General features: G+C 39.9%; 1 protein-coding gene and 1 pseudogene across 1 annotated transcript in view; both read left to right on the forward strand.

Moving 5' to 3' along the window:
* LOC111346231 (uncharacterized) overlaps window positions 1-24,583 on the forward strand; it is a 190,575-nt gene that overhangs the window by 79,478 nt on the left and 86,514 nt on the right. Inside the window, 1 exon segment of the mRNA XM_088749243.1 lies at window positions 409-534. Coding sequence (XP_088605369.1) covers window positions 409-534 — 126 coding nt within the window.
* Window positions 16,403-24,451, forward strand: LOC148737035 (uncharacterized; annotated as a pseudogene).

The following is a 24,583-nucleotide window of genomic DNA, read 5'->3' on the forward strand; positions in this document are numbered from 1 at the left end:
GATTGTGAAAAAGGCAAGACTTAAAATATTAAAAATTAATTTTGTAGTTCATTGCAACATGGGAGCCTATTCCCTAGGATGGTTTATAATTCAAAATCGGCTCTACTTATGACGCGTAATTTCAATTTCCTTGCTCTTTCTTTAGAAAGGATCTCAAGCCAGCCCCATTATGTTTTCAAGCTGTAGTGTCACCCCAGCCTATTACAGGCATTCCGTGCCGGGAAAAGTGGAGCGAAGAATGATCCTCTCTAAAGCCTCGCATTTTTTGTTCTAACTTGCTTCTTCACACACCACTGGCGACAAATAGCATTGCACGTCATACATCCTCTCCCCCCACCCCCCCCCCCCTAGTTCCTGCGACCTTTGTAATTCAGTATTTTGACCAAAGGTCTATTGACTTTATTTTAGACATCGACGAGTGTGCTACAGATACCCACAATTGCAGCAATGAAAACGTCGTTTGCCAAAACACCGAGGGATCATTCAAGTGCATTTGTAAACGTGGATTCACCGGGGATATACATAACTGCACTGGTAATGAACATTGTAGAAACACAAGTTTTATAATCCTAATTATAACGTACTCCGACTATCACATCTAAGACACAAACGTTTCTACTAACACGACTTGATTAACAAGCCGTAGATCTGGTTTTGCATTGCACAGCTCCTCGTTCCCCTTCCCTCCTTCCTAGAGAGAAGAATGATGATGGGTACAATCCATTGATTTTGTCTAAACGGACCGCTGACCAGCCGCTGAGTAAAAACAGAACGGCGCGGGGTGGGATGAGTGGGGCTATCGTCATAAGTTATTCCAATACATGCTTTAAGAACTTTAGGACTCTCCGTCTAAACAGTGAAAGCATGCTTCGTGGTACAGACTACCTTTATTTTATTCTCATAACTCTTTCCTTTAAATTAGAACTGGTATTAATTAGTAGTTATTGATGTATTTTTAAGCAGGGTACCCATATTACTTTTTGCTTGTCTTCAGTAGAATAAGATAAGGCGTCTTTTTTACCGCAACCTTTTATTTATGTTCCATTTCACGCAATGAACACTGTACTTAGAATGTTTGTTCTATATCATTTTTGCTGTTCCCAAAAATGTATGCAAAATCATCGCTTTGCTGACTCTAACATATGATTTTCCGAAACAGTAACCAATGTCATTTATGTATGGTATTAATAAGACTAGCCATGTGCAATTTTTAGTGTTTTCCACTTATAAGCTCCACATACAATTGTCAAGTGAGCCATGTTAGTTTCAGCTCTGACCTATTATCACTAAACCCTTTTCTTTTCATCTTCAGTTTTACTGTACATTTTTTTTCATACAAAGACATGAAAAAAGCCGGCTAAATAAGCTCCTCTCTGCTTCTAATTTGTTTGTTGCTTTCACCACACGCCTCTGCATGACTCCCTGTTGGCTAAATTAAAGAGAGAAATTTGAAAGACTGCTATGCAGGACACCTTTTCTTTTTCATTTCAGTTACCCTGCACAATTATATATAAGTATGTAAAAATGTAAAAAGCACAAAGGTTTTTACAACTAAACTGTTTTGTTTTTTTTTTTGTGTGTGTATTCTACGCTATATATATATATATATATATATATATATATATATATATATATATATATACATATACTTCCTTCTAGCAAAATGGTGGCTATTATAGCCAGCAACAAAGTCCATTGCAACACTGCTTGATGGTGTAACCATCCTTCCACTGAGCACTGGCATTCATGGCTCATTTTTAGTCCTTAAGTTTTGATATTAGAATAGCTTTCGAATCTCTATATTCAAATGGGAGCTTGTAGAAATTACAGATTTCCTTAAGTGAACAGTGAACAGTGAAATAGTGATGTCTCACTTTCTTTATTTACCGTTAACTTAGCTTCTCGAAAGGCTTTTGATGATTCCTTAGCTCTTCAAGTTCAGAACATACAGGCTAATAATTTGAAGTTTTAGATTCTTTGTCGGTATATTCTTTGTATGCAGTTGTTAATGTAAGTATGTCGTGTGAACTCCGTTGCTCTGTTGCCGTTACCAGTGCCTCGTACAGCTTGTCCGGATCATTTGGAGCGATTACACCGCATGCCAACCGATAAGACATCTCGGCTGTTTTGGGACATTTTTCTTTTTCATTAGACGTTGTAACTTCTCAACGTTTTGTTACGGGGCCATCAGTGGCTGGAATTTTCCTTAGGACATTTTCTCCATGGTTTCGTTGTCGTAGTGTTTGTGAAACCATGAAAGGTTACAACAAAAGAGCTTTAATCTTGAGGGAAAATTATAAACATCTTTGCGACAATATTGTTGGGCAATACTTTAAGGGTAGTGGTGTTGTCATATCGGTTACCATGGCAGGACATAAGGTCTACAAACAGACTCTCAAATTTTCAGTTATTGTAAATTATCTGAAAATCTAAGTCTGTGACCTACCATTTCTATTCATTTGTAGGAAACCTACCGAAATTCTTTAACTTCCCAGAAAGCATAAACAAAATTTATCTAGCAGATTTTAAGACCTCTTCTTTTACTTGTAATTGTTTTTAAACGCGATACGTACAAGTTCGAGAGATCTAAAGGAACTCACTTTAACTTTGTATACTCGATACGATTTCAATTTCCTAGCCAAGGGTGCAATTCGTGAGTGGTCAGTGACTACGCTTGTGAGGTAAAGAGCGGCTTTGTGACTTTTTCACTCAATTGAAGAGACTTGCGCCACTCTTATGAAATGGTTAAACAGAATACAGACTGTAAGCAGTGTAATGTTTTGATTGTAATCCTACCGGAAGTTGTCCTAGCCGAAGTTCTGAGACATTGCAAAGGATTATGGATATTTGTATGGGCGATGCTTTCCGGTTGTCATGGTGGATGAATAAAGACTGGTTTCGTTTTATAGTTTAATCTGGGTTACTGTGCGGCCATCCAAGTGACATCGTTACATTGGCGACGAGGATTCAATTCGTTTTGTGAGGTAGAGGATATTTTTGGAAGTCATTTGTGCGGAAAGCCTTGCCATTTTCTCAGAAGATGGTGGACAGTGGAACCAGTTCGAGTGCAACTTCAAGTTTACAGGCTTCGCCAGCTGCAGCGTTTGTTCCTCTTCTTGATGTAGCCAGCCTTCCTCCATTCAATCCAAAGGAAAATCCGAAAACACTTGAAGTTCGCTGGAAGCTGTGGAAACGCTCGTTTAATCTGTATCTGGTGGCAAAAGGTATTACGAAGGATGAACAGAAAACTGGATTGCTGTTGCATACTGGAAGGTTGAATTTACAAGAGCTTTATTACATGTTATTGACCGGTGCGGATATCAAGCCGTTTGCTGAGAGTTTGGAGTTATTGGATAACTATTTCGCACCACAGTTGAATGTTCCATTCAAAAGGCATCAGTTTAGGCAAATGGAGCAGGCGTCAGGAGAGTTGGTGGATCAGTTTATTTGTCGGTTGAGGCAGAAAGAGATCTCCTGCGAGTTTGAAAATGTCGACGAGGCGATAAGAGATCAGCTTATTGAGAAATGCAAGGATCCAAGTCTTCGTCGTAAGTTCCTTGAGAAAGCAGATGTTACTCTGAAAGATTTAAAAGATTTGGCTCATGTGCAGGAAGCGGTAAACATGCAGGTCAAGGCTATGGATCAGTCATCCGGTCAGGTAAATGCTGTTTCCGGCCGATCTCATTGCAAAGGAAAAGGAAAAGGGACAGCACAAGGTAGGGGCAGAGGATATAGGCCCGGTAAACCGACCGGTGGTTCTCAGGAGACAAAAGTGAGAGGCTGTTTTAGCTGTAATTACACTGACCACATGGCACGCGACCCGATCTGTCCTGCCCGTGGCAAGAAATGTAATGCATGCGGCGAGATCGGACATTTTGCAGTCTGTTGCAAAAAAATTTTAGTGTAAGTATCCGTCAGTATGGAAAATGCGACAAGTCACTCCGCTACCAAGAAATACTGAGGAGGATATGAATAAGCAGTGTTTTCGACCTGTCACCTTTCTCCCAGCCTTAAACAACATCTATGAGAGGCTCCTTTCGTCGCAGTTACTCAATCATTTCCAGGGCCTTCTCTCTGATTTTCTCTCAGCCTACAGACAGTTTATAGCTGCAATACGACGCTGTTACGCCTTGTTGAGGACTGGAAGGAATGTCTAGATCGCGGGAAGCTTATAGCTGTTGTAATAATGGACTTATCAAAGGCTTTTGATAGCCTCTCCCACGATCTTCTCATTGCTAAATTGCGAGCGTACGGCCTAGATACACAGGGTTGTGCTTTATTTAATGACTACCTTCAGCATAGGCAACAGAGGGTAAAGATTGGCGATGAGTTTTTTACGTGGAAGCATAATTACAGAGATGTGCCACAGGGAAGTGTCCTAGGACCCTTACTTTTTAACGTATTCTTGAATGATATTTTCTATTTTATTACAAAGGTTAAGCTTGATGCATACGCTGATGATCAGCAATTATATAGCTCGGATGCGGATCACCCGCATCCGAGTGAATAGTGAATAGTGAACTATCGATTGCTGTCGATTGGTTTAGGAATAACGGTCTTATGGCCAATCCAAGTAAATTTTATTCTCTCATACTCGGAGAAACTGTTCTTAATTTTTCATTTATAATTATAGTTGATGGGGTGAGAATCGAGCAGCATGATGATATCGATCTTCTAGGAATTAACATTGACTCAAAACTTAGTTTTTCGAAGCATGTATCCCATATATGCGATCAATAACCAGTCTAGGGTCATCGGGCGTTTTGGAAAGCTTCTCTCTGGATCCATACGGTTACGTTTATACAAGGCATTTATACAACCTATCTTTCAGTACTGTAGTGCTGCATGGCATTATTGTGGAGCACGGAATTCTAATAAGCTAGAGATAGTTAATAAGCGAGTGCTTCGCCTAGTCCTCGGAGACAGTTAAAGTTCGTATTCAGCTTCACTGAACAGGCTTGATAAGGTATCACTAAAAGATGAAAGAGTCCAGGACATATTGACTATGGTTTACAAAGGCCTTTAAAACATGGCTCCTGGGTATATCACATCACTTCTCAAAAAGCGCAGTCAAAGTGCGTATGATTTAAGGGGTAAAAGGAAATTAAAGATACCAGCGATGTAGATCACAACTTTTGGACTTCACTCTTTCAGGTATCTTGCTGCCTCTGCATTGAATAGCTTATCAGATGAACTAAGAATGTCAGACACTCTAGCCGCTTTTAAACGTGCCATTAGGAGCTATATATGTAGTGGGGATTAGTATATAATTATTAGCATTTTTATATGAGGTTTTATATGAGTCTTTCGATTTTAAACTTATTGTAATTTGTTTTGTAGTTATATGCTCGGAGATTCTAGCACATCTAGTGCTATTCATTAATCCGAATGGAAATAAAGTTTATGTATGTATGTATGTATGCATGTATATATCGTCATTTACATCGTTGATTACCAACTTGAGTACGCTAGAGGTCATGTCAGTTGATCACCTGACCTAGAATAAAAGGTTACAGTGGAACCAAAAGATTGTCTCGTCCTTGACCACCGTAAAAGCTCGCTCGAAGAGATCACCTGTGACCAGTTCCCGTTCTCGCTGCAGAGTCGCTCTATAAAGCAAGTTACCCCCTCTATTGTTATAAGTCCAGTTTGGGTGCGAAAGCTTTCGTCACAAGGGAAAATAAAATTATTATCATAATGTTTATATCGATGTGGAGAATTTAACTTTTTCCTTTCAGCATTTAATGCCGTTTTTACAAACCTCAACACCAATGGAAGATTTGGTCCAACAACGCTGGGCAGTCATTACACAGGCCAAGATCATGACGGACAAGTTACACTGTCCAGCGGTATTCAACAGTGGACTGTGCCGCGCACTGGTGACTACAGAATAGAAGCAATAGGAGCTGCAGGAGGGTATTAATCATACCCTAATAGAACTCAGTACCGAGGAAGAGGAGCAAGAATGATTGGAACGTTCTGCTTAAACAAGGGTGAAGTCATTCAGATACTTGTTGGTCAGGAAGGAGGAAGAAAGTGGGGGAAACATTCCTCTGGAGGTGGTGGAGGAACGTTTGTGGTGAGAGGAGCCAACACACCTTTGATAATAGCTGGAGGCGGAGGAGGGGTAAATAGAGCTGACACAAGACACGAAGGTTGTGACACCAGCACAAACACAACCGGGAATCCTGGATACAAATCATGGTCAGGGGGGAGCAATGGAGATGGTGCACATACTGCTGATAATGGATGGTCAGGTAAGGGTATATCGTGATGATTCCTTTCATTTCAGCCTTTCTTTTAATATTATATCATAGCTACATGATAATGCGCTCTCTGATTGGCTTAAATTTATGAAAAAGAAATGGATGGTTCATCGAGTTGGTTTAGGCTGACGTCATTGTCGGTGATAAGTTCCCATCGAGTTTAGCCGCGAGGTTTCAAAACTTTCGAAATTGTTTTTCCGTTCTATCCCAAATGAGAAAGACCTTTTGGAGCTCTATTTGAAAAGAGAATTTGCTAAATGATAATCGTTTCGAAAAGCAATGAGTATGTAGCTCTTCAAAGCGGCGGAATTAGTTTTGGAGTCGAGAATACTTTATTTTCCAAACGCGATGCACGAATACGGCTGAAACAAAACTGAGCTTTGTTGGCTTCAACTGAGGCTTCTCGACGTTGGGACAAATGTTATTTTGAAGTGTTGATAAATGTATGTCCTAAAAGTGTTCTTTAATAGATGATTTTCCTATGAAATCGTATACTGAATTTTTTTAAGATTTTCGACAAAAAGGATCGCAGTTTCTGATTGTCAATTCTAATAACAAGCAATTCAAGGAGGTAAATCTATCACATGGAAATTTGTAGGTTTTTTCCCTTATTTTTTTAAACGGTTGATATTAGTTTTAGTGTTGCATTGTCTTACGAAAAATTGTATTGCGTGACTAGCATGACCTTCTGGATGCTTCGCGAGAGTTCATAGTTCGGTTATTTTAGTATTTTGCGTGAGCGTTCCTTAAGCAGTATGTTTTGTAATATTTCTATGATTAGACTATTTAGAAAGTTTTTGAATTTTATTGTGTAAGTATATAAGTAGGTGAGTCCAAGCGAAGTTTTTAACAAGGTTTCACAAGCGAAGAGAGTTTGACGTTGGTCGTGTTTCAATCAACTGCGGATGGAAGCAGCGTTTCTTGAAGTTGGCGGAGGCCGTGTAAGTTTATTGTGCTGTTGTAGAGCTGTTGTAGAGGTTTACTTCGTGGAAACTAGGTTCATTTTTGGAATAAATCTTCTTGTTGCTGTTCCGACAACCCTGAGTTCAGTCTGGTCTGCAAGCTACCCGTCCTCTAAAAGATTACCCGCGTGACACATTGATAACTCCGGAAGGTAGAGTTGGTTCCGGCTGCCCTTTGAGTAACTCCTCTCTTCTGCTCTCCAAACTTCCCGCGCGTATCCATAACTCGATATACGCATCGGAGGCACATAACTCTTTAATACATCTCGGATAAAATATAATTATCTCGTGCGATGCGCTGAAATATACTTATATGGAAAATAGAACTTGCTGCGTGTTTATAAAAGATCATATCTAAAAGTTAAGCTATTTAGTTTTGATCTGCAAATATCGATAACATCTAGGTTACTGCTCACATAAACAGCAGTTCCTCCTTATCGAAGGCCGTATAGGTCATATTTACTGTAAAGACGAGTCGCGGTAGCAGTGTTGGCCGGAGAACGGAAAATATTTGGCTCGAGTTCATGGCGTATGGACCGAGTGCAGCGCGGTCCGTGCTTCACGACCGAGAGTCAAATATTTTCCCGTCCAGCCCGATCAAACTAATCAACAGGCATCTTATCATAGGACCACTTCGAAAATTTGGTTCAACCAAACTAGGACGCGGTGCATGAGCGTACGCTAAACAATCACGATAAATATCCTACAGGAAAAGTTTTCCTTTGTTTTTTGGGGCAGAACAAGAAACTTATAGTTCATTAACCCGTCCGCCCATACACAAGTCAGCTTTTACTATGGTTTTTAATGAGATTACGCGCGCGGGGCCGTACGGGTCAAATAATAATCAGCTAAATTAAACTTTAGGTAATGTGTTAAATCAACTTACAGTATCTTGAACAGGAAAAGTAAGATAAGAAAAAAGGAAAATTAATCGAAATTCCTGAAACTGAAAACTCCATGTCGACATAGATACCCTAATTAATAAGATGAAAGATTAATTACAACCTGTTATTATGTTTAGTCTGTAGTTTTCCTCTTTACATATATATTATCCTAATACCTAGATGTTTGTAAGCACGAAGATTAATGTCTACATATTGTTATTGTATGTGAGTATATATTGTATAAAATTGTGTAAAATTATATGTCAACAGTCTGGCTTGCCGCGATTAGCTCTTTGCTATTTGCAAGCCAGCGTAGTAATGACCATCTGATGTGAAGAAATTAGAATAATAATAAAGGTTACAGGTTAAAAAAAACCCTTTGTACAGCTAGGTATTACAGAAGCTATATACAAATATCAAAGCTCACGAATAGCGGCTCAATTAAAAAGCATTGTATTAAGGTTTGGCCGAGCTGTTATGGTTTTATTGGAGCGTTTTAAAATAGGAGTAAAAAAATTTCCAAAAAGTCGAATGGGTTAACATCCAATAAAAACAAAATTTCGTTTTTGTTTACTAAAAAATCTAAATATATTCATTGTATTTCAGGTGGTGGTGGTGGCGGATTTTATTCCAGTGGAAGAAGTGGAATGAATTTTAATGGAATCAAAGGATGGGGTGGAGAAGGTGGTAAGGGATTTATTCAGGGAGGGGTGGGTGGAAGAGCCCAGTTAAACGATGTCGATGGTGGGTTTGGTGGAGGTGGTGGAGCTTATGGATGGAGAGGAGGAGGAGGAGGAGGAGGAGGAGGAGGGTACTCTGGGGGAAGCAGCGGAGATGATGGTTATGATACCTGTGGGGGTGGGGGAGGCTCTTACAACGATGGAAACAACCAGGACAATGAATGTTGTTACAACAACGCTGGTCATGGTCAAGTGACTATTACGTTCCTGGAGTAAAAAAAGTTTATCTACTGTGGTGATAATAGCATTACCATTTAGCTTTTATTGATTGGCATTCTAACTGACTGATAGCACTCAGTTAAAAGGCCAAATAAAGTGTAACTGTTTAATTATTTAACCCTTTGTGAAACACAAATGTCACCCAATTTAATTTTTCGTTTGGTTTACTTTCAGCCATTATTTCTTTCGGTCATGTATCTGTTGGGGTCGACGATATGGGAGGGGAGGGCGAAGGGAAAGTGGTGCAAATAGCCAACAATCTAATCGGTACTTTATATCAGTAAATGCATCTCTTAATTAGAAAATTATCTTTCAAAAGTATTTTATGGCAAGAGTTTTTTATGTTTGATCAACAACCAGCCAATAAGGCTTTTCCATTTAAATACGACTTGATAATGATGATAACATAGAGACTGTTCAATTACTAAGTATCTCCCAGGGGATTAACTGTCACTATCAGTCCTATTCGGCCAAACAGGTTCGTTTTTGTGTCTGATCAAAAATTGAGCGCTATTTTTTTTCGTTTTTTCATAAACTGAATCTCAGTTGTTACTTTTTAATGTGGATTGAAATCAAGATCGGTCTGATATAAAAACTCAAAAGGTGAAAGTTGTTCTTTTTTTATTTTGTTTCCTTATTGTTTGGGACTGTATGTCCCATGATGTTTAGAGAAATTGTCAGTCAAATGTCGAAAGTATTCCGGGATTGCATTAGCTTTGCTTTACTTCGCTCTGTGATCTGTCCAGAAAACTCGTGTCACTCTCTCAACCAATCAGATGAAAAACTAAAACCAATCACGACTTGGTCAACAACGTTTTCCCGCGCTTTAGGCAGCTCGGCTGTTTTTACTTTTTCATTAAGTGTTAAAGGTATAGTTTCTTTTATTTCTGGTTGACCATTGTGATTTCTTTGGTTTTTGTTCTACGGTACTCACTCGAATAGCGCTCTAAACCTTGAAAAAAAAAGGGTCTTATCTATAGTTCAAAAGTCAAATACGGAGAGTTTTTTTTCAGAAATCGAGTCTCACTTGTTACACCTTTTCACCCTAGTCATGTAGAAAGATCCCACTTTCGCACAGACCGATCATCACACTGTGTAACTTAAAATTTTGGAAACAATTCCAGATGATTATATGTTCTGGAAGGTTCGGTTTGAGTATTGCCTGTTCGTTCATATCAATCCTTCGATAAGAGTCTTCACTGACCTTTTTCTACCGATGTTCAATGAGATCAGCGAAGATTTGAGGTCAAGCAGTAAATACGTCTGTTACACTGTAACAGTCTGGAATCAGATCGGTATAACAACAAATTGGTATAACAACAGCAAAATCAAATGAGTCACCACGGCAACTTTGTAAATTTACGTGTGAAATTGTAAAGTATGGACCAGAATTATTAGGAAGTATTTACAGGTATTTCATTTTACGACAGTTGTTAAAAGGTACTGCTAGTTTTGTATTAAATGGTCCTGTTTTATGTATGAGTTATAGGTATTTCTTAATCATTTGAAGAACGGAATACTATTCCCTTTTTTTCTGTAATAATAATCTATATCATGTGCTTTGACAGTCTGCTCTGAATCTGAAAGAAACCACGCTATGTATTTCGTAGAGGTACCGCTTGTGATACACAGAAAGATATCGTTGCCATCAGCCTAAAAGGTGTCTGGTTGACCTATGGTCTTTCCGTTGAGTTCTGATTTCTTTTAGACAGTAACTAACGAAGAGACCACGGGCTCTTACAGTGAGCTAATAACATTAGGAAAAAAACATTTTCTCATAAAGATCTTGAAATGGAAGATAACTGTCAAAGGGTTTCATGAAATGGCAGCGATGTCGATCTGTGGTGGGACACCACTTACGTTCATTATTAAAGAATATGTTGTTAAATACACAAATACGAGGTTATTACGTCATATTACCAAGTAAACTTTCATTCAAAGCTGTTACTACATCGTAGTAAATACTGGAAACTTAGTGCAAAGCTATTAATAAAAAAGGTTCTCCAGTATATTGTTTGTGAATTTCATGATATTGTAATGAAAATATTTCAAATTTCCTCATATGTGCGGGCTAATAATGCGATGTTTTCGATTTAAAAACACGAAAAAATAAAGAATAGCAAAGGGACGAATAAAGAAATGAAACCTTGACAAACTGTCAGATTTAAGTCAATGGGGGAGGGCGGGGGAGAAGAGGGTAAGGCGAGGGGGAGGGTATGGGGAAGAGGGGAGGGCGGGGGAAAGAGGGAGGGCGGGGAGAGAGGGGAGGGCGGGGGGGAAGAGGGGAGGACGAGGTGGAGGGCTAGGGCGAGGGAAAGAGGGGAGGGCGGGGGGAAGGGGAAGGGTGGGGAGAGGGGGGGCGGGAAGAGGGGGGAGGGCGGAGAGAGGTGGAGGGCGGGGAGAGGGGGAGGGCGGGGAGAGAGGGGAGGGTGGGGAGAGGGGGGGGCGGGAAGAGGGAGGAGGGCGGAGAGAGGGGGAGGGCGGGGAGAGGGGGAGGGCTGGGAGAGGGAGAGGGCTAGGAGAGAGGGGAGGGTGGGGAGAGGGGGGAGGGCGGGGGGAAGGCGGAGGGGATTACCTATGTTTTGAAGCAACCGCTCTAAGTTATAACTGTGAGAAAAGGGGGGGGACTGATAGAATCAAAACATGCGTTTATGATGACAACATCGAAAAGGAAAATGACTTGACATGTGCGAGACAGACTGTGGTTGTATTGGATATGTACTCGATAAACGGTCGCTGTCGCACTCATTTACTTCATTCTCTAATGTCCATGGATAAAAAAAAGTCAACTGAAAAAAGATCATAAAACGCTAACTAATTCGATGTATTTAGCTTTAGAAACGTAACAGGATACTGAAAAGCGAAACATCATAAAATGAATATACTTACCAATATTTGCGGCTCTAGTTCTCAAGAGGATATCCAAACACGTGCGTTCACTAACTCGACTGATCTGTTAACTAATCACGTTTCATATACTGTAATACGATAAAGATTATGACGTCATGTAACACAGACACTACCCGGTGGAAAACTAAGCCCATGACAATATAAGTGATAACTCTAATGCTTATAACACGTGGAAGGACGAAAGTCCTTAAGGATAAAACGAAATGGAAAATCAGAGTTTTGTAGGATCTCAGGATCAGTTAGACTGTAAACGAATCATCCGGTAATAAAACTCGAACACAACTAACACTCTTCTAGTATATGTAGTTTCGTGGTTAAAAACAAAATAGAACAAAACAGGTTTGATGAATTTAAACTTAAAAATGCATCCAAACTGACATTACTGTTAAAACTCATTCAAATCCTGACGATGTCAGAGCGACTGCGATCACGCTGAGGTACATCGCGGTTCAGCTCATCATGGTGATCTCCGGTCCTTGCAATGAAGCAAGCCTCAGAAATAACATCGGCCGTTCTTTGGGTAAACTGAAATATTTACTAGAATAATTGATGTGGACAACAAAAGAGTAGAATGCTCCACTTCTGTACAACTTGACCTGCTAAGGCGCACACGTTTGTAGATTACGAGTGTGTCGTTAGAACACCTGATCATAGATTCTAGAATTTAGGAAAAAGTTCTAGTAGTTGTGTAAATTTTTGAAGCTTCGGGACTAATTGGGTTTAAAGAACAGAGAAAAAAATCTGTGTTTTTGTAAAATAAAATTGTAAAAGTACTAAGAAGTCGTTTTTTCAATATCATAGAGTTATAGAACCACAATTATTGTTCGCCCGAGGTCCGAGGTCGTGGTGGTACGGGCCGAGCGAAGCGACCTTGGGCCAATATTCCCCAGCACGACTCAAGCAAGCGAGGTTACCAAACTTTTTTTATGTTCCGTGTATGTTTATATTTTGAGTCTGCCGGTTTTCGCGAACAAAAATACGCAGCTTATGACCATTTCAGTGGAAACAGTCTGTATAGCAGGATCCCGACGGTCAGAGATTTACCTCTGGACTACCTTGCCATATAAAAATAATGTATAAACTAAAACCATGTCAGAGAAAATGTTGTTCTTCATCGTGGATTTGTTGATAAATGAACGTTTAATCGTTTGTCTCATAATGTAATATAAGGCTATCGATTATATTGACCCCGACTTTCTGACCGCCACACTGCTAGGAGGGTCTGGATGGGGGGGGGGGGGGGAAGGGGGGGTGGGTACGAATGTCCGGTTGTCAGTTAAAATCTCGGCCATTTATCAGTTGTCAGTTAAATTTTCCGCCATTTGTCAGTTGTCAGTTAAATGACTGTTAATGATTAACTTGGCAAGTTAATTATTACTTTCCGACCCTATAATTTTAGCTGAAAAACACATATATATAGAGTACACTCGAAAATTTAGTCGAAAACTGATACAATAAGAACTGCTTTTTCTTAGTACTGGAATGAAATAAGATCTTTCAAATGACTTTCAGTCATTGTTTAAGTCAGTTACGACTCTTCTGAAAACAAACTTCCGTTTTCCCGTGCAATCATCAGAAAGAAAACAAAACTTGTGAAGAGTCCTCTAGCATAGTATATTGGATTTATGTTTTATTTTACAAAGCTTCGGTTGCGGTTCGCTCCGATGAAATGATTGGAAAGGAACGTTCTTTTGTGTACTTTTCAACTAGGCTATCAGAGAAAGCGTAACTAAGAAACCCAGGCGAAAATGGGCGCGAACTGGCCGCCCAAATCTAGAAACCGTAATTGGGGCAATATCTTTATCCTCTTGGTCAGAAACGGTCGTTTTCTGAGTCCGTGTCATATTCGTCTGCATGTGTTCACACCGTCAGCAGCTGATAGATAGTTTATTAGAATATCGAACATGGCAGTCCGTAGACTGAATTGCGTTACAATTACTTATAACTAGGAATAAATACAATTGAAATTATAATAAAACCACAAATGCGAAAAACTATATACAAATATGTACAAACTAGTCCAAAATTATGTACACATACTTGGAATAAAAGTGTTCTTAAAACGATTTGTATGTGTACGGGGCATGGCATAAGCCCTGGACTGTCTTAGATTATATCTGCAGCTGTGTTCTCTCTTAAGGGTAAGACAGGCACGAGTTTGTGATCCGGGCATGACGTGATAGACTCGAAAAGCTTGCTACACAGAGCCACGCGTCTCGCGTGCAAGGTTACTAAGTCGAACCTGGCCAAACATTCGGAATATGACGCATAAGGACAAATGATGGAGAGCGCTCTCTTTTGCACTCGTCCAATGTCGTCACTAAGATACTGTGGGAGCGCGTCATGGAAAACTGGCGCACAGTACTCTAAAACAGATCTTATCTGACACTGCGACGATACAGTTGTCAACAAATGTGATATCTGTTACATTCCCACCTTTCGCAGTAGTTTGAACAGCTCCTTTGTCGCTGCTGAACCTTACTGACTGATCTCCCGAGTTGAAATCGTTACCTATTCCCGCCAACAAGTCCACTTTGGTGGAATCTTGTTGCTCCCTGTAAACGGCCGGTGGTAAAGCCCCTGCCCTGCCCTTGATAGTTTCCTCCCAAACTGTCCTTTGCCTCAAAGGACGATATTTCTCCACAAATTCTTTCATAGCACTTTCAATCTCGGGGTCGATCTCTACTGAAGGTAGAGGTCGCACAAAGTTTACTTTTGCAAACTCCGGGCTGGTCTGAGGGTTAGGATAGTAGGGTTTTTCATGAATGCTTGGCTGCCCATTTCGTTACTCTCTTCAACGACTCCTTGGTAATTAATCCAAAATCTTGGAAATACTGTAATGAGGTGAAGGTCTCATGCTTAAAATGTGAAACTGCATGTAGATTCTCCACAACTGTTGTGAGTAATGCGCTCAATTCAATATCTTGGAGATAATCGTTGTTAATTGAAGCTGTGCTGTTGTGCAGGCGGTGCATTCCTTCTTCGAGAAGTTTAAGTAAGACTTGAGTTTTATGAGACACATAAGATTTTACTTTAGCCATTAGGACTGAATAGACTTTATATACTTTTACTTCAGTTTTAAGTTTATTTACTTTAATTAACTTTAATTTTGAATTTCCTCTCACTTTGTTAAGCGCCTAGATCTATCACTGGATAGGCGCTACATAAATATCATTATTTTTATTTTTATTATTATTATTATTATTATAATTATCATTAAACTTTTCACAGTCACTTTAGCTATGTCATTATAATCTACATAAAGCATAATTTACATGAATTCAAGAATGAGAAAATTCTGACGGCGCTTATAAGTCGACATCTAATGGGCGTTTTATGATAAGGAGTAGGCTATTAACTGATATAAATCTACCAATACCAAACCACTCCAATACATAATTTTTAATTCGCTTCCTGTTCCAGCCAGCATGGTAGGAAGCTCCAAATTCCATTGCTCGTCCGTAGTTAGCGCAAAATTATATCGCTTTTGCCGCCTGATTTCGGAGCCATGTGATAAAGATTCACATCAAAATCTCCGAGGCCATATTTACTAGACAAGTCCTTTAGACCAAGAAACGAAGTAGGGTGCTTTATCAGCGCCAGTGCGGTTTTAACATCTTTGATAGGAATGCGGCTTCTGTGACGCTCCAATGTCGTTTCCGACTCAATTCAGTAAAAGCTTACAACAGCTCTTAAAATACCAGCATTCACGGCCATCGCGTAAGTTGAAGACCGAGTTGGGTATCAGAGACCATATAACTGATATGTGACACATGACCTTCATGTGGATGGCACATGCGGTAATTATTAACGAAATAGGACACTCTGGCGTACTCCTACTGATATGTAATAGAAAATGTACTTTCTTTGAACACAATAGATCTACTGTCCTTATCTTACATCCAGTTTTTAGGATACCAAGGGCGATCCGGGCTTTTGTCAGTTGTCAGTAAAAGCCCACCACAAATGTCAGTTGTCAGTTAGTTTCTCAGCGATTTGTCAATTGTCAGTTAAAAAATTTGGCCATTTGTCAGTGATCAGTTAACCCCATCCAGACCCTCTGCTAGTCTTCGGAAGTTAAGCAATTAAGAAACAATTTTCAAATTTCTTTGAAGAGTTCTCTTCTTTTCTTAGTAACAATTTATGGTAGCCAGTGACACGATATAAGAAATGTCAAGTTTATGTCATTTTCGATTCAATGTCCTGGACTTGGGTAGTGAATCGCAAAAAAGTCATTTCTTGCAATGATGTCATAAAGGGGTGAATTGAGTTCTACTATTTTTTAGTCAATCACTTCTTACTCACAAATTTTGGCCGAAACTGCCTCAGCATTTCTTACTTTACTCTCCATTACCTTTCTTTTTATGATAACACGTCGTTACATCGAAACACTGGAAACAACTTGTCATAAGGCGTACGGTATGTCACGAGTTTTGTTACCTGTGTTATTGTTTGGGATACTCGCAATTTTGGCGACAACAGGTAAGTCAAAATGTTTGTTTGTTTGTTTGTTTTTTTCCCTAAACACTCTTATGCTTAATCAGGAAATAATTTCGTCTTTTAGAAAATATTGTGGGTTAATTGTGATGATATTTCAGGTCAGGTACACAAAGGGGGCTGTGAACCAAAAATTATCCATTGCAAAACCTGCTTTAGATGTCAATAGTAAACGTTTACGAAATTAGTAAACAGGCGGCAAATTTGTTCAGAATTATGGTTTTTCATAGTGACAGACGAGATGTTCATGAATTCAATTGCTTGAATTCAATATGTCACCTGGAGGGTTTTCGTCTTCACCCATTCGTAAAGAAGAGAAAAAACTAGACAAGCTATAGCTACCAACAAAGCCGTCAGACGTCTGCGCATGTGCGAAGGTTTTCAGGGATAACGTGTATGTAGAACTAGGTTGTCTCACAAGAGTTACAAACAGCCACAAAAGTCGATTTCTCCCTCTCCCTACGTTTTATCTTATTAAAGATCACTGCAGACGTTTCAATTTCTTTCGCTTATTTTGCTACACAGCGGGTAGGGAAATTGGCGCTCAGCCGGCCAGAATTGATCCCCTCGCGTATGCCTTGCCCCATGACATTCAACCACTGTGTTATAGCCACCAAGTTGTGGTAGCTTAGTCTCGTGCATCTGTCATGACTGACATGCTACCCACATTATGATTGGGCCAGCCGAAGAAAAGGAGAATAAGTCAAAGAGGTGTTGCAGAAATAAGAAAGGCTGGTAAATCAAAAAACGAGCCCGAAGCATATTTCATTTCTCCTTTCCTCTTTACAAGAATGAACTCGTTCTTCGTTAGTGTGAACATTACTATGCGGTCATCATTTTGAAAAAAAATAGGAAAAAAAAACCTTATTTAAGAATATACATACATATATGTCAGCACACGTATGAGTCACTGCAGAAAAAGGACTCGTTTTCATAAAGAGACTCATGAGAGCTCAGAAGCCGACCAGTTTTTTCTCTATACTGCAGAAGGTGATGAACAGGATTTTGGCCCGTGGTCTCGTTGGTCAGTGTGCAGTCAGTATTGCGAACGAGGAGGAATGCGGTATCGTATTCGTTCGTGTGTTCGTGATGGCGACTGCCGAGGACAGACGCTTGAAATGTCAACTTGTTATAAAACCAAGTGCTATGGTAAGTACTCTCAAAGAAAATGGTGGCAAGAATTACCGAACTAAACTGATTCTGCGAGTTACTCTCAGGGAAGTAGCGAATCCCTCTCTTGACTTACTTCTTCATTTCGTTTTCGTTTCTTTTGCGCTTCCCGTAACTTTTTATTGGAATGCTTGAGTCATAGGAGGCCAACATTAAACGACAAAGTAGCTTCAACGGGAGTGGGTTGGAATTGGCATAGAATGGCTCTGTTTGGAACTCTGTGGCGTGCTGTTGGGGCTAGACTCTCTACTTTTACGGTTCTTCTCTTCTCACAGGGCCCAGTTGTTTGAGGGCTCATTAGCACTCAGCCAGGATTACATTTTAATCCGGTTTCTTTATCCTTTTGTTCAAAGCCTTTCTCGAATAATTTTCTTTATTCTTTTAAAAGCATCCAATCATCAAATTTCCGACAAAAATAACTGTACTGAATTTTTCATGTAAAAGCTTTGATATCTTAAATCAGATTTTAAAATTATGATTTTGTTTTACAGTTAGCTGTAAGCAGTATTTTGAGGATGGCTTTGAACGTGATGGAGTTTACCAGCTGCATTTGGATGGACCCTGCACAAAGCCAGTCAAAACAATTTGTGATCAATCCAGAAGGTTTGGCGGGGGATGGACTTTATTGGTAAATTTGCCATTACAATCCGTATTATTTGATTGTACAGAAAGGCTGCTCCGATTCTTACACCGTTACGGGTCACTTTTTTGTTGATCTGGTTTACCAGATCTCACAAATTGATCACTTAATGTTTTACTAAGGGGGACACGACACAAAGTTAATTGCAATTGTAGATGAGTCGGACGAGAAAGTACCTTTCAGTTCTCTACGTTTACAACAGCTCTAATACGCTCTATTTGAATGAGTTTGAAAGATAAAATGCAAAACTATTTTTTAATCTAAAACCGTACGTACGATACACAGATACAAGCACTCACCAACAAGGGTTGGAATGAAAGAACAGTCCTCCAGCGAAATGCGTACGCACTGGTCGGTAAGCTCAGATGGGCAGACTTTTCCATTTTAGGAAAAGCTGACATCATCAAGCATGATTCGACCAATAACAGCCCGTTTCTGTATCGACTCGATGCAATTCAGCCAGGATGCTGGGGTGGAGTTTGGCAAGCTCCGAATCACTACACCTTCACTGGAAACTTTCCTAATCAAACAGACGTTATGATGGTCAAACGATTTAACGACTGGTCGAGTGGAGAGTTTGCCATAAGCAACCGAATGCCTTGGTTCCCAAGGCGAAATCGAGTGGCATTGCTTACAACGAGTGATTCGTCTGTGGGACATATACCCTGGGGGACCTTTGTGGCGCAACAAAAATGGCCCTTTCTTCCTTCTCCATGGATTTCTGGCAAAATGGCCTTTCCAAGGAGAAAATGGTATTGGCTGAAGGAGCTAAGACAAGGCAGGTTTATTGTTTGAGTTTTTTAGTGCACTAGGGATGTGGTATACCAAGTAGAGACGCAGTTTACATCTTACTTCTATGCCTAACTAAGCTTTGATTTTATATCTCTCAGATTACAAGGAACCAGACCTCATTTGCCCAAAAAAGACACCACTGCCAGGTAAAGATAAGATAAGAACTTGGGTATCAGTTTAAGTGTCATGCTCTCCTCGGAAGATTCACTGCAGAGGTAAATTGCCTCAAACTGCACACATGTATAAGTGTTAGCGCCCTGGAGAAGGGGGGGAGGGTGGGAGGACTTAGAGGATCACATGGTTCTCAGAGAAACTGAGGGGGGTCAGTCGTTAACAGAGTATAAAGGGGGGGGGGAATAGAGAAAATTGACTACCGATGGAAGATCATTAGAATAATACAGGGAGGAGAAAGGAGGGGGGTCATTAGAACACAACCAGAAAACATCTGTCTCCCCACCCCCGAGTGATACTGACCGGTCGATTTCAGATGTAAGTTGTTAGAAGTTCTCTATTTTCTGACCCAATACTTATGGATAATATCATATGACTACTTGAGTCAACGGTGGTTACAGCTCTTGGTCAGCGTGGAGCGTTTGTAGCAAGACCTGTTCAACCGGTTACAAAGTCAGATCGAGGTACTTCAACAATCCACGACCTGCGAACGGTGGAAAAGACTGCTCAGAGCTGGGACCCTCGCGTGAAACTCTCTTGTGCAAGCCATGGCCCCCTTGCGGTGGTAGGCTTATTATTTGCTGTCTTATTAGCGAGTTTTCTCTGCATGAATCAAAATTACCCTCGCTGGTTACATATCCTTTGCATGCAGTCTGTCACTAATTCTGTGTGACGCAGATGAAAGAGCCCATGTTCATATGACTCTTCTGAACTAGCATCGACAACTCACGTTGCCTGGTTATCACTTAAAGGCAACTTGAAGCAGTTAATTTTGTTCAGCTTCGTAACTGAGTGACAGTGTTTGGTAAATTATACCAAGAGCTCGAAATTTGCATTTAATGTGATAGTTGACGAGGAAGACAGCCAAATAAACTTTGAACATATAAATCGAGAACGAACGATCGATCGCAATCGCGCAAAACTGAACAGCATGAGTCTTGTTTTTTTGTTTTCGTTTTGTAACAGCACACTAATCGGGCTGTTTATTTGATTCCCATCCACTAAAGGAGTAGATATCCAATAGCCTAGCCAATCAGATCACAGCAACTGTGACAAAAAGCTCATAGATTTAGATAGACTCAAAGACAGACGGACGATACACAGACCAGATGACGGGAGGCTGGAGGAGGGAGGAAGGGCTGGAATCGATGTGTGGTAGGCTAGTCGGATAGAAGAAAAGATGGATGAAAAGAAGATTTTTTTCCTTTTGTTCAAGTTTTCCAAAGCACAGTCCACCAAGAAGCCCGAATGGACTATGTATCAGCACCAAATCCCACTCATGTGTAGTCAATGAATCAGAAATTCTAGTATTTGACACAGACTGTATAAGTGACTCGTCATGGTTTCTTCTACTCAAGGATGGCTCCCTTCAGCACACATGCTCTGAAATGTGCGTCAAGTCAATGATTAATGACAGCGTACCAACTGAGGGGACCCCTGTCGGGTTGTCGTTTAGTGCTTGCGATGATAAAACACACAGGTGAAGATTGAGGCTCAAAGAATTTCTCTTCAACTTTTACAACCTAACCTCAGTATGCATATCCTCCGTACTGTTCTCTATTCAGTTTCTAAGGTGCTGGCAAGGAGAGTTCGTTTAGCAATCCGAGCCTCTTTGGTTGGTGATCATTTCCTTTATTTTCATGAGCTTACTGAGTGATTCAGGGGTGATATTGTAAGGAAAAATAAGATTTTTTTTACTCTTAGGGATCCAAGGGTTTAATTAAAGTTTGAAAAACTGATGCATAATTATATTCAACTAAAAAGCAGGAAAACAAAAACCTCATCAGATATCGATAAAGGGGGCAAGTTTCTGATTAAAAACTGTGGTGCTGCGCGCGTCGGTGGGGGTAAGAAGGTCATTTATGTTTTATCACCTAAGTTGATAATGTAAGTTGGCCACCGTGAAGAGTTTAAAAGCTAACACTTCGAGCGTTAGCCCTTCGTGAGAGCGAAACTCTTGACGATAGCTAATTTACATTATCCGACTCAGTTTATAAAATTACTGTGTTACTCCCACTGACGCAGCACCACAGTTTCTTCAGAAACTTACCACCCTTATCAGATATGGTCATATTCCACCATCAGTAAGCAGTGTTTTCAGTGCACTGTCAAAAGCCAACCAGATGCGTGTTTTTTTTTTTTTTCTCTTCTTAACCATGTATTTTATTGAGATTTTTTCTCCTTAATGGTCAAGAATTTCTTGACACTGCTCCCCAGGGAGACGCTTGTGTGTTTCTTCTCAAAATTGCAATGCATTATCCAGCAAACAGCTTATAAGAAAATACACCCATCGGAACAGAAAGGGTGGAAAATTTCCTTTTTGTTATCACCGTGTCACCCTCTGGAAGTCGCTCTTAGTAAAATATAACACTAATTCCATTTCCCTAAAACTACTGGCAAGCTTTAACAACAGTTTTCACAGAGCTGAGAGAAAATATTAACATTTAAGTTTTAATTTTGAATTAGATTTCAAAAGACCAGTGGAATGGCGTATGGGAAGGGAATCAAGTGCAGCCCTGGTGGATTGTGCCTGCAGTCTGTCAGTGGTAATATTCCAGCGAAAGGAGACGTGGTAGCATTAGGCAGGAAATGTGTCGAGGGATCTGACGCTTTTAAACGAGTTTACACATTTCCAAATCCAGGTAAAAATGTGTTTATTTTTTCTTGCATCATCTTTTAATGTCTTGTTATAGAAGGTTTCGGATCTTTCCTCTATGAAATTTTTATACACCAATATTGAAAGGTTTTTTTTGCAGTGTGCAAATTAGCGCTATCAAAAAATATTACTTGTCGGTTTTCACTCTGATTGCAAGATAATTTGGTTTTCAACAGAGTTAAGACAGTAATCTAAATTGGCAGCCGTAAAGAGTCTCTAATGCTTGCAGTCGAGCTCTAGCGCTTCGTTACAGCGACTGATTGTTCAAGTTGCCGACTTTTTCTCTTTATTGACTATTTTTCATTTCTCTTCAACGCTGCGAGAGATGGAAAAAGCTCGGCGCTATTCATGGTTAATAATAATTCACTTTATCATTGATGTCTTAGTTTTGTCTTGAACCTTCAGACTGCAGTTATGGTTTACAGACCGGTTTACTGAGTGACTCTCGACTTTACAGCATTAGGCGAGAGTTATACGGCATCCTACGGAAGGCTTCGAAACAGAACAAGTGCTTGGTTTCCAAATGGTTATGATTAAAGCTCTCTCCGAAAGGCATTGAAATGCAAATACTGTATACTGAAAAACTTCGGTATTATAAAAGGATTTCCAGCCCTGAGAAAGCCGACACAACGCAAGGGTAAAATGACGGTATTTTTCACGTGTGTTTCATATAGCCAGTCAACTGCTAACACGTCACTCACCCTTCGCGCCACTTTGTTAGGTTGACGAATGAACAGCACACCGTTTACAATTTTCAATCCAAGGTCGATTATCAAAAATTTCTCGGATTGTGGCCTATGGTTTTAATACGATTAAAAAAAAAATCATACATGGTTACTCGTAGATATAGGATTTTTCTTCTTGTGTTCAACTCGATATCTCAGTCATTCGCTATGCTATTTCGTGAGATACTTTGTATATACCGAGTTGAACGCTCGACGAAAAATTCCCTACTACCTTGTACACAGGTACTACTTTTTTGTTAACTTATGTCGATCTTGCAACCATCTCCACTAAGCCAATGAAGACTTTCATTTCGTCTGCCAATCCATGCACATAACACACAAAAATATTCTAAAAGATCGTTCAAATTCCTCTATGCCCTGACTGCTTTCCTTATGGAAAAAAATGCGCGTAGTCAACAACAGGCAAACTCCCTTATCTTTCAGCGATAATGCCGAACCATATTTTCAAGTAGACTTGGGTTACGCTGATGAAATAAAAGGCGTGGCCATTCAAGGTCAGGAGACTAAATATTGGCTCGTGCGCAAATTTACTCTGAGTTTCAGCATGGATGGTAGCACGTGGTTTAACTACACCGAAAACGGAGTGGGAACTAAGGTAGAAGGAATGATGTAGTCTTAACTATTCTGTGATCAGTGTCTGTATTTAACGCCTCGTTTCAAACCTTTGCCGTTTTTTGTTTCTGTTCAAATGGAGCAGTTTTCAGTCGCGTTTCGAGAACCCAAAACCAAAACAGGCAATCAGAGAGAACCTCGATGTCATCATTTGGCAGTTAAAGCTCCAAGTAGAAACAAGAGGACTTCACGAAAGGGAAGAGAACGCCAGCCATGACGAAACCATGATTGGTCTTGTTTGCTATATATCAGAACTGTTCCACGCTACTACTTTGATGTTCGCCGAGAGAAATACCCTTCTTTAGGCGAGATGCTGTTCAAATTGTAACACGATCTTTTGCAGCTGAAATGAAATGAATTATGTCGAAATGTTGCTTTGCAAACTTTTTTTTTATAGATAAAAATGTCACTGGAAAGGCTTCCCCTTCATAGAAATGAAAAATAACAGAATCGTACGCTCTGTTCTATTCTTTCATTTGATCACATTTCAGGTGTTCAGTGGGTCCTCTCATCCATTGCTTGTAAAGCCCAATACAGTAGAACCTTCTGTGACAGCTCCATTTGTACGAATCAACCCAGTTCAGTGGTACGGTAAGCCCTGTCTTAGAGTGGAGCTATACAGATGTTCACTTCGAAATGGTAAGAACGCTTATCCTGAAGACAATTTCTGTTCCACGAAACGACTTGCTGATAGGATAGCTTAGGCGAGAGTAAACTCAGTTTAGGAGGGGAAAGAATAAACGCCCACAGTGACTGAGCATTAGGCTAAAATAATTATTCACCTCAAAGTCGTTAAAAAGCAGGGGACGCTTCAGATAGATAGATTCAGATAGATTCAGCGATATCCTACACACCCCACAACGCTCATACCACGACATTATTTGGTGATCAGCAAATTGGACAGGAAATGACAGCAAAAAAGGCAGTGGCATGGACTCCTCGCTCCATTCTAACCTAACAAACAAAGAAATAAACTCAAAGAACTGGAGAGAATAAAAAAAAGAAAAAAAAAAGATAAACAAACAAACGGAGAAGCGAACAAACCAACAATCAACAGAGCTAAAACAAACAAAAAAAAAAACCGGATAAACGCAGAAACAAACAAAAACAAGACAAACTACAGGTTATCGCTCTTGGTTACTTTAATTTTTTCCGTTAAATTTCAGCTGATACTTATGAATTATAAAGACCGAGGGGTTGGACTAAATCAGAGAAACTACAGTGTATGAATTTATGTTCCTGGTTATCCATCATGATTCTCGACACAAAACATGGATAATATCAAGTTCTACGAGTTCTCTCATGTGCTTAAACGTTA

The sequence above is a fragment of the Stylophora pistillata genome, chromosome 2, assembly GCF_964205215.1.
Source record: "Stylophora pistillata chromosome 2, jaStyPist1.2, whole genome shotgun sequence".
In the NCBI taxonomy this organism is placed as follows: domain Eukaryota; kingdom Metazoa; phylum Cnidaria; class Anthozoa; order Scleractinia; family Pocilloporidae; genus Stylophora; species Stylophora pistillata.